The following is a 14,667-nucleotide window of genomic DNA, read 5'->3' on the forward strand; positions in this document are numbered from 1 at the left end:
TCTTTGGCTTTTTGCTCAAAATGGCTCTTTTGTGCATTAATCATCTTTCTTTAACCGTTGAAGCTTTAATTTATACTTAGGGAGTCAGTTTTTACTGTGTAGGATAGATTCTAGCCGTTAGGAACAACTCTAATTCCATTCTAGTCGTTATTTTGTCTTTTAGTGTTTAAATTCAAATGGGCAAACAGAGTTCAACTAACTAGTTACTGGCAAGCTCTAATCGATTATAGCTTCTTTATCTTGCACTGTCTTGCATCTATGTACACTATGTTAATCAATTAAATGAGACTCTAACCAATTAAGAGATCTCTGTCTTCAAAGTTCTTTTCTCAGCAAACTTCCTTTAATTGGTTAACTCACCCCTTAACTAATTGGAGCTTCACTTCCTTTAGCTTTAAATGATTAACACAAGCTCTAATTAGTTAAAAAATCATTGAATTTGAATTTCTCTAATTTGACTCCTTTCAATGGTCAACCTTTTTTCAAATTTAATTTTGGCGCTTAAAGATATTGGGTCCTTGTGCTCTAACCAATCTACCTAACTCCTTAACCAATTAGCATGACTTTGTTCTTAGCCTCCAGCACCTCCTTAATCAGTTAAGCCAGGTGCTAACTGATTAAGGCTCCTCTGTCTTGATTTAACCTAAGGCCTAGTTATGCCTTAATTGATTAAGGCTTCTTGTTAATCAGTTACTCAAGTAATGTCTTCATTAATCACTTTTTTCTTTCTTTCTTTAATAAATTAACTTTTCTTTAGATTTAGTAAGCATCTTGACTTGCCTTTAATTAACAAATTTGTTAAGGAAGTTAAATAATATCCTACACTTAGATAGTAGAATTAGACATTAATGAATAAGGAATGTTTTATTATCATCAAAAAAATATGGAGTCAGCAGATTGCACAGTCTCATGATAACAACCTATTGATCCATTTCTTCCAAGATAATCTTATTTGGTCAATCGCTCAGTGGTATGCATAGCTAGATCAGAGCTATGTCAAAACCTAGAAAGATCTAGCAAGAGCTTTTATAGCACAATATAACCATGTGGATGAATTGGCTTTGGATCAGTTGCCATTACAAACCATGGTGAAAACACAAAGTGAGAGCTTCAAGAAGTATTCTCAAAGATGGAGAGACATGGTAGCGCAAGTCCAGCCACCTCTCACCTATAAAGAGATGATTGTGTTGTTCATCAACACACTCTGAGCTCCATTTTATGAGTGATTGATTGTCAATGCCACGAAAAACTTCGTAGACTCTATCTTATCCAGAGAGATAATAGAGGAAGCTATCAAAAATGGCAAAATTGAAAGGCATGAAGCTACCAGCTCAAGAAAAGGGAACACATCCAAGAAACAGGAAGGGAAATACAAGCAGTTGCATACAATGGCTAACAAACTCACAATTTCAATCCATGCCATCCATACCCTCCATATCAACCATTCTATCCAAATATGGGCAATATTGCTCAAAATCCATATGTCTACCAACCTGCCTCACAACTAGTGTTTCAGACCAATGTTCTCCCACAAGCTGTAGCACCAAGACCAATTTAATTATTTATATTTTACACATTCTAGTTTTTAATTTAATTTTATATTTCTATTACCAATATTTTGATTATTGATTAAATTTAACATATTAATTTTTAAAATTTTTAATCTTTATTCTTCTGTGTTTGATCTCCCAACAACAATTGACTAGTTTCGTCCTAGAAGCACGGGTCTAACTCTAGTAAGTCATAATACCAATTTTTTTATTATATTTTATGAATTAAATTAAATAATAATTATTTTATTTTTTTCTTACTCTATTTTATTATCATAAAATAATTATTTTATTATATTTTACGGAACAAGCTTCCCATAAACATTTTAAATAGGTTTTGTTTTGTCCTTGCAAATGTCTGAATAATTAATTATGCTTTAACAATAAACAGCGTACTCTTTTATAATTACGCCCCTCATAACTCGAAAAGAGCAACGAAGCAACGCAGGACAAAGACACCAACGCTATCTATCTATCTGTTGTTGGGAGATCAATGCAAAAATGAATCTCCAAACTCAACCCTTGTCAACCCGCTTTCTCCTTCCACTCTTTCCTCCAAAACCCAAATCCCTTCCTCCAAAACAAACCCCATTTCCCAGAATCTCCTTGACGCTATGCTCGCTTTCCACTGTTTCAGACCCAACAACAACCCATGCCAACCACAAGCCATTTCCAGCTGAGGTTTCCAGGACCATCATGGAATTGTCTTGTATGGGGACCCTCTCCACGCTAGCCCAAGATGGCTGGCCCTTCGGCGTTGGTGTACGCTTTGCTGTGGATGCTGAGGGGACCCCTGTTTTGTGCTTGGATCAGGCTTCTAGGCAGCTCTCTGTTGATAAGCGGTCAACCCTCCATGTTCAGGTCAATTTTCTGCATCCACATATCTGTCAATTTATTTCATACAGGTAGCATTTGGTATTTTTTGTTTTACTTGGAGAAGCAAAAAGTACTGAATTTGTAATTTTGAAGAGTTCAAAGTTAAAAATGTAATGCGAATATTCTTGGAGGGACAGTGACATGTTTTACATGTATATTTGAAGTGATTAAATTGATAGAATTTACTTTCAATCAGTTAGAGCAGTGTGGATTGCGGACTCCTCAGTGCACGATACAGGGCAGTCTTGACAAACCAGCAGATGCAACGGTTTTGAGGGTAAGTTTTTTTTCTGTTTTGAAAGTTGACATTGCTTTATAACTTGCAGAGGACAACTTACCATATCTATGTGGCTGAAGTTTTTGGGACAGTATTCCGAGACTAATATTTGAGACATCAACCATCTTACATTGTTTCGTAATGGTAATGATAAGTCCAGTAATATTTTATGTTTTGGGGACAAATTGAGTAGATAGGATTGCTCGCTGCTTACAAACTGCCACAACTTTCTCAAACACAAGTGGATGCTTTATGATTACGTCTGCCTTGGCCCTTGTGTATGGTGTTGGTTTATGTCGGATTCATAACCGTACTTGATATTGACTTTTAATCAGGTGAACTTAAATTTTTTAGAATCCAAATATTTCAAGTAGTTTATCAATTGTCCTGTGGTTTCTAGATTTGAATACAAATAACTTGAGCTGAAGCTGATTGGGTTTTCAAATGAAGAGCTTGTTTAGCCCAGAGCTTCTCTTTTTAAGTGTTGTCTAAGTAGAAAGGTTCCAGAAATGCTGTAAAGAAAAGTTAAGATGGCCGTTTTGTAAACTTGATCTGAAGCATTATAGGTTGTAATGTATTTGTGATAATGCTGTGAAGGACTAAGATTACTAAAAGTCTGTTGAAGTACTTTTGTAAATAAACTATTTGGCAAACATATTTGCAAAGGTGCTTCTAATTATTAAATAATTAAATAAAATAAAGGTCAAATTCAATAAAACCAAATCGTAAGTGTCAAAATGAAAGAAGTATGCTAACTTACATATGTATCAAGAACAAAAGTAAAGCTAAGAATAAAAAAGATCTCAGTTGTGTGTCCGTGGATGCTGTAATCTTCCTCTCTTTAATTTTATGCCCTAAAACTTGCAATCTGAGCAATGCTTTGTGGTGAATGAAGTGTTCATTTCTCCTTTGGTGAAACTTGTAGTTACTATACCTAAGTGTTGACCACTTGGTTCATTTTTGGTTCAAGCAAGCTCCTCTTTGCAAAAATCATGTAAGCTTAACATAAACAGGAATAGTGAAAGAAATTTATGTTGAGGATAGAACTTGAGTGGAATTTCTATTTTCTTTTTTTGGCTACATGACTTCTTTTTTCTCTTGGTGTGTGTTTGAAAGCTATAAGACTTTCTTAAAGTTTAAGATCCAATTGAGTTTTCTTGTTGCCCATTGTATTGAAAATTATTCTCAACTTTTTTTTTTCACTTTTTGGTATTGAATAAGTCCAAACATTTTGTATGCTTTTCCTATGAATTTTGGGTGATGGCTGAAATAATTATGGTTATGGCTGGTGGGTTAATAGATGAAAATGAGAGGTAAGTGATGGTAATCATCTTCCTCCCCCCGCCCCCTTGTTTTCTCTCTCTCTCTCTCTCTCAGAATTTGCTCTGAACCTAAATCAATTTTCTTATTTGGATTTAAACTGAATATTGCACCCTCTGCATGCCTCTTACAGGTGGGAGACTAACATTTGATGTGTTTCCTGTTTCTTCCTACATGGTGCTTAGCACTTATCTCTTTGCCCCTCTTCATCCCTCTTTGTTAGAATAGGGTCTGAGCCTAAATCAATTTTCTGTTTGAATTCTAAATTGAATATTTCTCCCTCAGCGGCTTCATTCAGTGTGGAAGAAGAGGTTTGGAGAAGTTGCAGATGAAGACAGTCTATATATTGTTGATGCGGAAAGAGTACTTCAGATGGAAGACTTCAATGAGGTATACTGAGAATTTGCTGTCTTGTATGCTTTATGTGTAATAATTTGTAGCCTACTGACTTCTGTTAGAATGTTTTATTTTAATTAATCGGAATATACTTCATTGTATTAATTTTATAGTAAAAATGCTGCCTGTAACTCTTGCAGGATGGTGTATGGGTCACTTCATCAGCTTATAGAAATGCAAATCCTGATCCACTTCGGGACTTTGCTGAAGGGATTGTCAAAGAAATTAATACCAATAACATGGAAGATGTCCTCCGCTTTTGCAATATATATGTTGATTTGGACTTCCAGGTTCATAACCACCCATAATAAACTTTTTTCTAGATAATTTTCTACATCAGTGTTGAGTCCTGCTTATCTCGTATTTTGTATAAATCCACAAATCAGTTGCATTGCCATCCTTTTATTTTTCTCTAAAAATTGAGAGGGTGTATTTTGCTTAAAGTTTCATTATTATAGTTCCCTTAGGAAATCTAATTCCAAAGTTCTTTTCTTGCACTCCTTTTTACCTTTCTGTCAACTTTCTTATCCTATGTCTTTAAGTAATGTATGGCCTACACTATGTCAAATTAAACCAGTTGAATGCAAATGGAAAAGAAGTATGCTATGGCTCTTGGTTCTGTGAAAGAGTCATAGCAAAGTATATCCTGAACCTCAACTAATCTTGTCTTGAGATTTGTTAAGAGAGTTTATATTTGGTTACAGTCAGTGTGGTTAGGAAGGAATTTAAATATTGTGTCTTGAGTTTTATCTGCTGCCAAGAATTGGAGTATCATCTTTAACCAATAGTGGAAGACATTAGTTGAGCATCTGCATCATGATCTGTTATTAGTAGCTGATATGCTGTTCTAAAATGACACTTACAGTTGTAAAACTGTTTAAGGTCTCCTTATGAATTTATAATTGTTTGGACAATGTTGGAAACTCTAGTATTTGCCTTACTCAATTTGTAATTGATCATAGTCTTCCGGTTTTGGATTTGTGTAAAGGTTGATGATAAATATGAGTTTGAGAGACATAATTTCACTTGCCTTACGTAATGCATCTTGACCTACAATGTCTCTTTTTTCTACAAATTTCATTTTGCTTTGGTTTCTTCACCGAGATACATGCTGCAAAAGTTTATGATGTGTGATTTCACATGTTTATTATGTTCTTTTGAAAGACTAAAAGTCTGTTGGCTTGTAATAGCATGTTCTGGACAATGGAAAGCCACTATTTCATTGGGATTCATTACATCTTACAAGTCCCAATGACACTGAAGTTGCATGCTTGCCTATTACCTGGAATGTAGATTCAGATTTAAGTTTGTCTAATACTTCTATGGGATTCCATATGGCATAGCAGGTATTGGAAGCAAAGATGATATGGGTCGATCGTCTTGGATTTGACGTACGTATTTACTCTCCTCAGAAAGGTGTATTTGATGTACGAATTCCTTTTCCCCAGGAAGTGACTGATGAGAAGGGTGCTAAGTCCTCATTTAATGGTATGTCTCAACTTGCTTGGGAGGTGGAGAAAAATTTCCATGTCCCTGACTTTGAGAAGGTGAAACAATTGAAGCAAATTACCTACAGTGGAGTGCAATAAACTGGTTCTCCTTATTTATTTATTTCTTCCATTGCAAGTCATGTGTGTTTGGGTTTAGCCGATGGCCCTCCACTTTCCTCATCAAAACTTTAATTTATCCCAAGTTTTGTTTTTCTGAAAAGAAATTTATCCCATGTTGATCATTAAAGTTTTTGAAGCTTACCATAAAATGTTCATCTTAATAAATTCTATCCAAATAAATGACGGGAAAATAAGGTAATAGTCAGACGATTTTTTGCCTGCCTCGACCCAACATTGGGTTATTATTTTTAATATACTAGACCTGATATATATATATATATATATATATATATATATATATATATTTATAATTCGCATTTGATTTAATCTGATCCAAACATAGATCTTTTGATTGATTTTATTTAATATGATTTTCAGAAAAGATTTATTTGTAAATATAAGCGATATCTTAAATACATATAAATGCGTCATATTATTAAATCAATCCATTAATCAACATATTAAATAACAAATCTATTAATATAATAGTTATGATTCAGAAAAAAAGGGAAAACAAAAGAATAGATTATCATTGAAGAGAATAATAATCAGACAATATAAGAAAGGGAAAAAGCTGATTCAATTTTGTAAATAATATGAACATGATTTGTTTACACTAAGGTCGATCTTACTAAGTTAAATAAAAACATTTTCTTAAGAAAAAAAAATTGATTAAATAGCTTAACAGGTAAACAATATGAACAATATTAAGGCTAAATGAATGGCTCTTGGTTGAATAATTATTTGAAGTAAGTTTTAATGTGAGTACTACACAACCGTGACGGTCTGAATGATGAAGGAAGAAAGGTGAATGTGGATCTTCAATCGGTGAGACAATCAATCAAGGATTAGAGGAAATTGACAATATGAATTTGAAATTGAATAAGAATGAATGAATCAATCCGTTGGTTGATTCCTTCAAGAATGAAAATGAATCGTGTTTTGCATGATCAAATTCTAACCTAATATTCTAACACCACGTAAAAACAAAAAAAAAAATCTATTACTTTTTCTAACTTAATTATATCTATATTCCCACTCATTTAATGTTAAATTATAATTTCCACCTTATCTAACTTGTTCAAGAATACAAATTACTTTTAAATATTTTACACAAAGAAATAATTATTGGGTTTTTCTATGTTTACAATAAATGATATAACTTTTTACCTTTATTCTTATACATTTAAGTTAAAATTTTAGAAAGACTAATTTTAACTTTACGGTGCATCTTACTTATTTATGTTAAATTATAATCAAGTTATGTTTATTCTTACCTTTCAATGCATTTAAAATGAAAGAAATAAAAAAAAATGGGAGAGCAAGTTGAGAGCTTTTTTGCAAGTAGATATGGAGGAGATGGAGCAGCAGCGAGGAATGGTCAACAAGGGTTTCAGGGCACTAGGTTTCGATAGTTTTCTGATATGGTAAGATGGAGAAGGTCTTTGCATACAGCTTTCTTAACAACCAATATTAACAAGAAGATTAAGGCAAAAAAAATAAAAAAAAATAGAGGAAAATGTGAGAAATGGACCTTTTGATAAGGTGATTTCAGAAATAAACACTCATATAAAGTTATTTGTTTCTAGCCAAAAAGAAGCATGAGTAGACCAAAATGCCCTTAAAAACATCATTTCAAATTAGGGTCCCGATATCTCTCCCTTCCGTCAAAAAGAAAATAAAAATAAATAAATGCTCAGCTGTTTGAGCTCAGTTATCTTTCTCTTTCAACTCTCTGAACTATCTCAACTCTGCCAACTCTCTGTTGAGCACCATCGTCATCGGGCTGTGGTCTATCTCTCGGAATCTGGCCATATTGTCGTAAATTAATAGGCCCTATAACAAAGATGACATCAAGGTATGTTATTGGGTTTATTGCTGCAACACATAAATTTCTGAAACATTTGGTGTAAATTAGAACATGAATTAGAAACATTGCCCAGAGTTGTTACACGCCATGCATCTATAACATGTGTTAGCGTTATTTTAGTGTGTCACGACATTGGTTATTTTAGAGCAATTCGTGTAATGAGTCAATAATTACACTGATTAGCGTGTCATACGCCATGGGTAATTTAGCCCAGTTCGTGTAAGGACACAATAATTATAGTCATTGGCGTGTCAGCGTTGGCGTGTTACCACATTTTATGTTATATGCATGGCGTGTTATAACATTTTACATTATATGCATGACATGTTACCACATTTTACGTTATATGCATGGCGTGTTACAACATTTTACGTTATATGCATGGTGTGTTATCACATTTTACGTTATATGCATGGCTTGTTACCACATTTTACGTTATATGCATGGCGTGTTACCACAGTTTACGTTATATGCATGGCGTGTTACAACATGATTGACAAATTTTAGAGCACGGCATGTCATTTAATGTGTTAAATGATTGACAAATTATTGTTGTTTTCAAAATTTCGGTGGGGTTCCAATTGTGCGACTTGTGATAAAACACGGTGGTTAGTGGGTGGATGGCATTTACAAGGGTGGTGAGTCACGAATACGGGGGGTTAGGAGTGATTTGTCGTTTGTGGGATTGATGCAGTTGGTTGAATATGTTGTTGGGGTAAACTCAGAAAATTGACAAGATTGAGTTATATGCATTGATCAGTACACCCAGAGAGCTATCACGGCCAATTATCAAGGACGATGAGGATGTTGCATTAATTCTGCTAGAACAGAGGAATGTTCCGATTGTGTATGTCAGCATTAAGGGACGCCAAACAAATGTTATGTCACATGAAGAAGCTGAACAACATGGTAATCAGCTCAATCAAAATGAGATATACAATGCTTCACATATACCACAGCATTTGGTCTGTAACCCACAACAATGGCAATTGACGTATGCAAAAGAGTTTGTGCAGCCCAGTAGACACACGACATTCACAGAACAGTTGGCTGCACAATTTCGATCAGGATGTGCATCGAACCAATTAGTTACTTGTGTCCAACAAATGCAACAATCGGGTGAAACTGTACAGGGTGTAATGACATTTTCAAATGAGAATGCGACACTTGAGGACAACACTGCGACGTTGGAGGGTGACACTGCAACACTCGAGGATAATACTGCATCTGATGAGGGAAATGAGGATTTGTTCCCTGCTGATGAAGATAGATTTGATGACAATTCGGATGATGGGCCTGATGAATGGCATGATGAAAGTTCAAACAAGGACTGTCTTTATGACAGTGGCATTCCAATTTACAATAATGTTGAAGGCAAAACGGAACCTGTTTTAGGTGTTGATGTAGGAGATGTTCAATGTGATGACCCCATATACAATAACCCCATCGTTGATGAGAACGGGATTCGTTCCCCTGGTACATTGCTCCATGACAGTTATCAGGAAAAGGGAAATGAAGGGATATCTAGTACGTAGGTAATTTCAAGTGCAGAAAGGTTCTCCTTCCAAACAATTACAACTGAGGAGTCAACATGTGCTGATGATCGCTTATACAAAAAAAAAATATTTTCCTCGAAAGTCAAGTTGAAACGAGCTTTGAATATGTTGGCTCTAAAAGAGCAGTTTGGGATAAGAGTAAAAAGGTCATGTAAAGCTCGTTATGAGGTTGGTTGCAAGGACAAGGCATGCAAGTTCAGTGTGCGTGCAACGAAGTTACTTGAAGGAGGAGAATATTGGCAAGTTCAGACATTCCACAAAGTACACAAGTGTACTGTCGATAGTTTGCAAGGGCGATTTGTAACCACAAGTGCGAAGATAATTGGTGAACTTATGTCACACAAGCATCAAGCTAATGATGTAGCATTGAGACCTAAAGACATAATTACTAAGATAAGGGTTCAGTGAGGATTGGAATGCCTATATGGTAAGGCCTGACAAGTGAAAGAGTATGTAGAGAGGCTTGTTTTCGATCCTCCGGAGGAATCATTTTGACTACTACCCTCATATTTTTATATGTTGGAACAAGAAAATCCCAGCACAGTCACTGCAGTGGCTACTAATGAGGCAGAAAGATTCAAATATTGTTTTTGGGCATACAGGGCTTGTATTCGGGGGTTTAGGGATGTAATGCGTCCTACGGTTGCAATTGATGCGACACATCTGAAAGGCAGGTTCAAAGGTGTTCTATTTGTCACTGTATGCAAAGCTGCAAACGAGTGCGTATATTCAGTTACGTTTGGCATCGGCCATGTTGAGGATGAAGACTAATGGACGTGGTTTCTTAGCAAGCTGCGTGATGCGGTTGGTTGTCCTAAAAACACTATGTTCATTTCTTATCAGCATCTCGACATTAAGAAAGCAATCCAAAATGCATACCCAGAAGCGCACCACGATTTATCCGGGTACCACTTGAAGAAAAACTTTGAAAACAAGTTCAAGAGCAACGACTTTTCTATGATTTTCACCCTTGCATGAGATTGCTATAAAGTTTTCGATTTCAACAGACATATGAACCAGCTCAAGCAGATTCACGCGGGAGCCCATGCTGACTTTATGAGAATAGGCCCTAAGAGATGGGCACGTGCCTGTTCACCGGCAAGGTGATACCAAATGATGACATCTAAAATTGTGAAATGTGTTAGCTCATGCTTGAAGCATGCAAGACAAATGCCAATCACTGTTTTGATCGAGTTCATCAAAGACATGTTCCAGCGTTGGTTCCATGACGGGTACGAGGAGGCCGTCAAGGTGACCACGCCCCTCAGCCCTTGGGTTGCCAAGCAGTTGAGCAAATAGTTCAATGATGCACATTGCTTTGTGGTTAAACTTATCAATCGAGTGGAGTTCGAAGTTAAAGACGGGAAGATGGACGGACTTGTAAACCTGTCCATGAAGACGTGTTCATGTTGTGAGTTCCAAATAGATTTATTGCCATACAACCATGCCATTACAACAATAAGGTCAGAATATATTTATTTCTTATTTAAACCCTAATTGACATATTATTTACATTATGCTTGAACATTGAGATCATTGTATTTTTCAGTAAATGCAAACGTGAAGCCATTGAATTCTACGCTGACTACTACAAGACAACAGTTTTGGTGGAGGGTTATGCGGGGTCAATTCACCCGGTAGGGCATCCTACTGAGTGGGACATCCTTCTTATGTGAAACAATTGTCATGTTGCCACCACCTTGGCGAGGCCAAACGGGAAAACTTAAGAGAAGAAGGATTCCATCGGCCGGTGAAGACAGTCGAGCACAGAGATGTTCGCAATGCAAGAGATACGGGCATAACAGACAGAATTACCCATCCCTATTTGCAATTCCATCCAAAAATCCGCCACCATCTCCAAGTCAATCGGTGCCTCCATGAGTGCGTAGACCGAAAGCATGTTCAAGTTGCAGATAAACCAATCACACATGCAACAACTGTCCAATACAAAGGACAATGTCTGAAAATGTAAGGTGTCTTGTGGATGAAGACAGCTTGTCGACCTAACTAAATGTGTAACCCATGTGCAATACCTATGTCACAATTTGCTCTTGCAGTATCTTACATTCATTCATATTTGGATTTTGTGTTTGTTAGTTTCCTCTTGTAGATGAATCTTTATTTTTTTTATTAATTTTGTAAATATATTATTTGATTATTAATTTCATTTTGTCCATAGTTCTGAACATTAAGTAGACTTGCGAAGTCCCTATACTGTTATCCCCTTTCTCACATTTTATTATGACTTGTATTAAATAATTAATTATTTAATTTAATTCCTTTCTATTTCATTTGATTTAACCTTTTATGTTCTTACAATCTATAAAATTAATTCATCTAACTTTAGTAGCTTTCTAAATCCCAATATTCAATTTGTTTTTGTAATTTTTGAATTACAACGTTTATTTTATCTTATTAATACCAAGGAGTTTACTTCAAAGGATGCAAGTATAAAAAGAGGAAATTATGGACTAATTAAAAACATATCATATGAAATTTAAGATTAAAACACATGACTTGACCAAACAAATTTAAAAAATTTATGGATCATCCAATCAAATTTCATCTATGAATCATCATAATTATTTTTTATTAAATTAAAACATTTTAAAAATAAAATTGAAATATAACGTAAAATTCCTCAAAATTATATTATTGTAAACTAATAAAAGAAATGCCACATGGCATTTTTTATCATGTGGTTTGGGGGTTGAGATTACACTGTAATTGGTAGATGTCAATCACATCTTGTGGTGACACGCTGAGTGGAAACAGATAGTTGGTGTGACACGTTGAGTTCATGCAGATTTCGGTGGTGACATGCTAACTTCTTGCAGTATTATGGGGTGACAAGGCACGTCCCATCTTGTGGTGACACACTGAGTGGAACCAGATACGTGGCGTGACATGCTGAGTGCATGCAGATTTCGGTGGTGACATGCTGACTTCTTGCAGTATTGTGGGGTGACACGGCATGCCCCATCTTGTGGTGACACGTTGAGTGGAAGTAGATAGTTGGCGTGACACGCTGAGTGCATGCAGATTTCGATAGTGACACGCTGACTTCTTGCAGTATTGTGGAGTGACACGGCACGCCCCATCTTGTGGTAACATGCTGAGTGGAACCAGATACTTGGCGTGACACGCTGAGTGCATGCAGATTTCAATGGTGACACGCTGACTTCTTGCAGTATTATGGAGTGACACTGCAAGCCCCATCTTGTGGTAACACACTGAGTGGAACCAGATACTTGGCGTGACACGCTTAGTGCATGCAAATTTCGGTGGTGACATGCTGACTTCTTGTAGTATTGTGAGGTGACACAACACGCCCCATCTTGTGGTGACACGCTGAGTGGAACCAGATACTTGAGGTGACACGTTGACTTCTTCTAGTTTTCAGGGGTGACACGCCACGTGGTTGCAGTGTTAATTTCAAGGCACTATGTTTGAATTAAGAAAGAAAAAGTCATGTATAAAATGTACGAATATTAAAATTAATAAAATTAATTGTATATACAAAAAAAATGTACAAACAAGGGTCGATATGTTCAGGGTTCAATCTCACAACTTTTGGAAAAAATTTCTAGAGCGTATTGGCAACGCATATTTGCAATCATATTCTGCTTAACTCTCATCGATTCTGATTGCAAGATATCGTCAATGTACACTATCATGAACATACCGCAACTGACACTATCATCCTGTCAATGCACTTTAGCTTTTGGCAAATGAATGTCCAATGGCATTGACATCAAATCCCGTGCCTTTCGGCGTGTTTTGTTGAAATAACCGACTTAGTGGCAGATGATTAGCATAATTGTCGTAAGGGGTGTCATATGAGCCACTCGCACTCTGTTATCCTTAGCATCCGAAGTTCATGCGGAGTCCACCACCTTGATTGTCCACCTCACCAAGTCGATATTCGCTACCACCCAATACCCACCCACAAGGCAAGGCGCGAAGATGAAATCGACATCTTCTCATTTTTTACCGTATGTCGGCTTCTCACTCTCCACATATGCCCGCAACTCATATGGAATTTTCATAGTCGACCAGGCATCTTGTCACGACCCAGTACTCTCTTTGAGCCTGTGACAACTGCCGCTATGTCTCGATAGACATTCCTTACCCGGAATGCCAACTGAAACCTCGCAAGGCTATTCCTTACCCCTATGAGTAACAGTTATTAAATATCATGTTTTGAAAGAATATAGACTATTTTCAAATCAAAACGATCAAAAAGTAATTTCTACTACACAAGAGTATTTTGGCCATTTTACCCAAAACTTTTGAAACTTGTTAAAATATAATAAATAAATAAATAAAATATACATTTCATATCTAAAAATAAGTTTAATTATCTAAATCATCGATTTGAAGTGAAATTATAGCTAATCAAACTAAATAAAAATATTTCATTTTCTTATAAAACAATATTTATAGAATCTTGCATAAACAATTTTTGTAGCATAAGAGCAAAATAAATTCATACATACAGTGGCACACGCAGCCAGGTATACAAAATATTCTACAATGACATGTGGGCCCCAAAATATTTGAAAACATACAAGACCGTAGACCTTTGATTTCTAAGGATGCAATTCCAAAAGCAACCCTCGACGAAATCGACTGTCTACAGACTATCCTGAGCTTAGAATGGGTAAAAAAAAAAGGTGAGTTTTTATAAACCCAATGAGTAAACAAATTTCATCTATAACATCTAAAGCCGACTAAATGGAAATAGTTAAATCATCCCATCATAATATAATTCATAACATTCAAAACTCATTTCAATTCATATAAAACAATTACATTTCATCAAAAATAATCAGTAATGCTTATGACTCTCTTAAAACTTGGCTTGTGCCAAAACTCGTACTGGGTGACACCTTGGCCCAGGCATCCAACCGAGTCCGCCAAGGATGTTAAAACGACATATACCCATAAAACATGTTTTCACGTTTAAAAACATAGTCGTTCCTTGGCGTTGGCTGAGTTTCATTTTCACTTGGTGGTTCGGCATGAAGTGAACTCTAAACTTTACCTTAGGAGATACCCTTCATGCCTCTCATACTAAGGTAAAATATAACAGGGTTTACCGTGCCCCTCTAATAGGTTGGTCCACGAAAACCCGCCCACTGCAGTAAGCTAAATACATAACCCACCAAATCAATAAAATTTCGGCAGCATAACATGGCTAATATAGTAC

At 36.0% G+C, this 14,667-nt stretch overlaps 1 protein-coding gene across 1 annotated transcript; it reads left to right on the forward strand.

The window, feature by feature from the left end:
• Nucleotides 1-1,957: 1,957 nt before the first annotated feature.
• Nucleotides 1,958-6,133, forward strand: PGR7 (proton gradient regulation 7). Its single transcript, XM_018123998.2, has 5 exons — nucleotides 1,958-2,411; nucleotides 2,623-2,703; nucleotides 4,309-4,413; nucleotides 4,560-4,709; nucleotides 5,766-6,133. Exons 1-5 carry the CDS (start codon nucleotides 2,052-2,054, stop codon nucleotides 6,006-6,008), a joined length of 939 nt encoding a protein of 312 aa, XP_017979487.2. The 5' UTR covers nucleotides 1,958-2,051; the 3' UTR covers nucleotides 6,009-6,133.
• The last annotated feature ends 8,534 nt before the right edge of the window (nucleotides 6,134-14,667 follow it).

The sequence above is a fragment of the Theobroma cacao genome, chromosome 6, assembly GCF_053813885.1.
Source record: "Theobroma cacao isolate CCN51 chromosome 6, ASM5381388v1, whole genome shotgun sequence".
NCBI classification, from domain to species: Eukaryota; Viridiplantae; Streptophyta; class Magnoliopsida; order Malvales; family Malvaceae; genus Theobroma; species Theobroma cacao.

Bases quoted from the DNA above. Each gene is read 5' to 3' on its own strand.
- PGR7 (XM_018123998.2), top strand. From the start codon at position 2,052: ATGAATCTCCAAACTCAACCCTTGTCAACCCGCTTTCTCCTTCCACTC. The intron at 4,414-4,559 runs GTATACTGAGAA...TAACTCTTGCAG, and splicing joins AGATGGAAGACTTCAATGAG to GATGGTGTATGGGTCACTTC. The intron at 4,710-5,765 runs GTTCATAACCAC...ATGGCATAGCAG, and splicing joins ATGTTGATTTGGACTTCCAG to GTATTGGAAGCAAAGATGAT.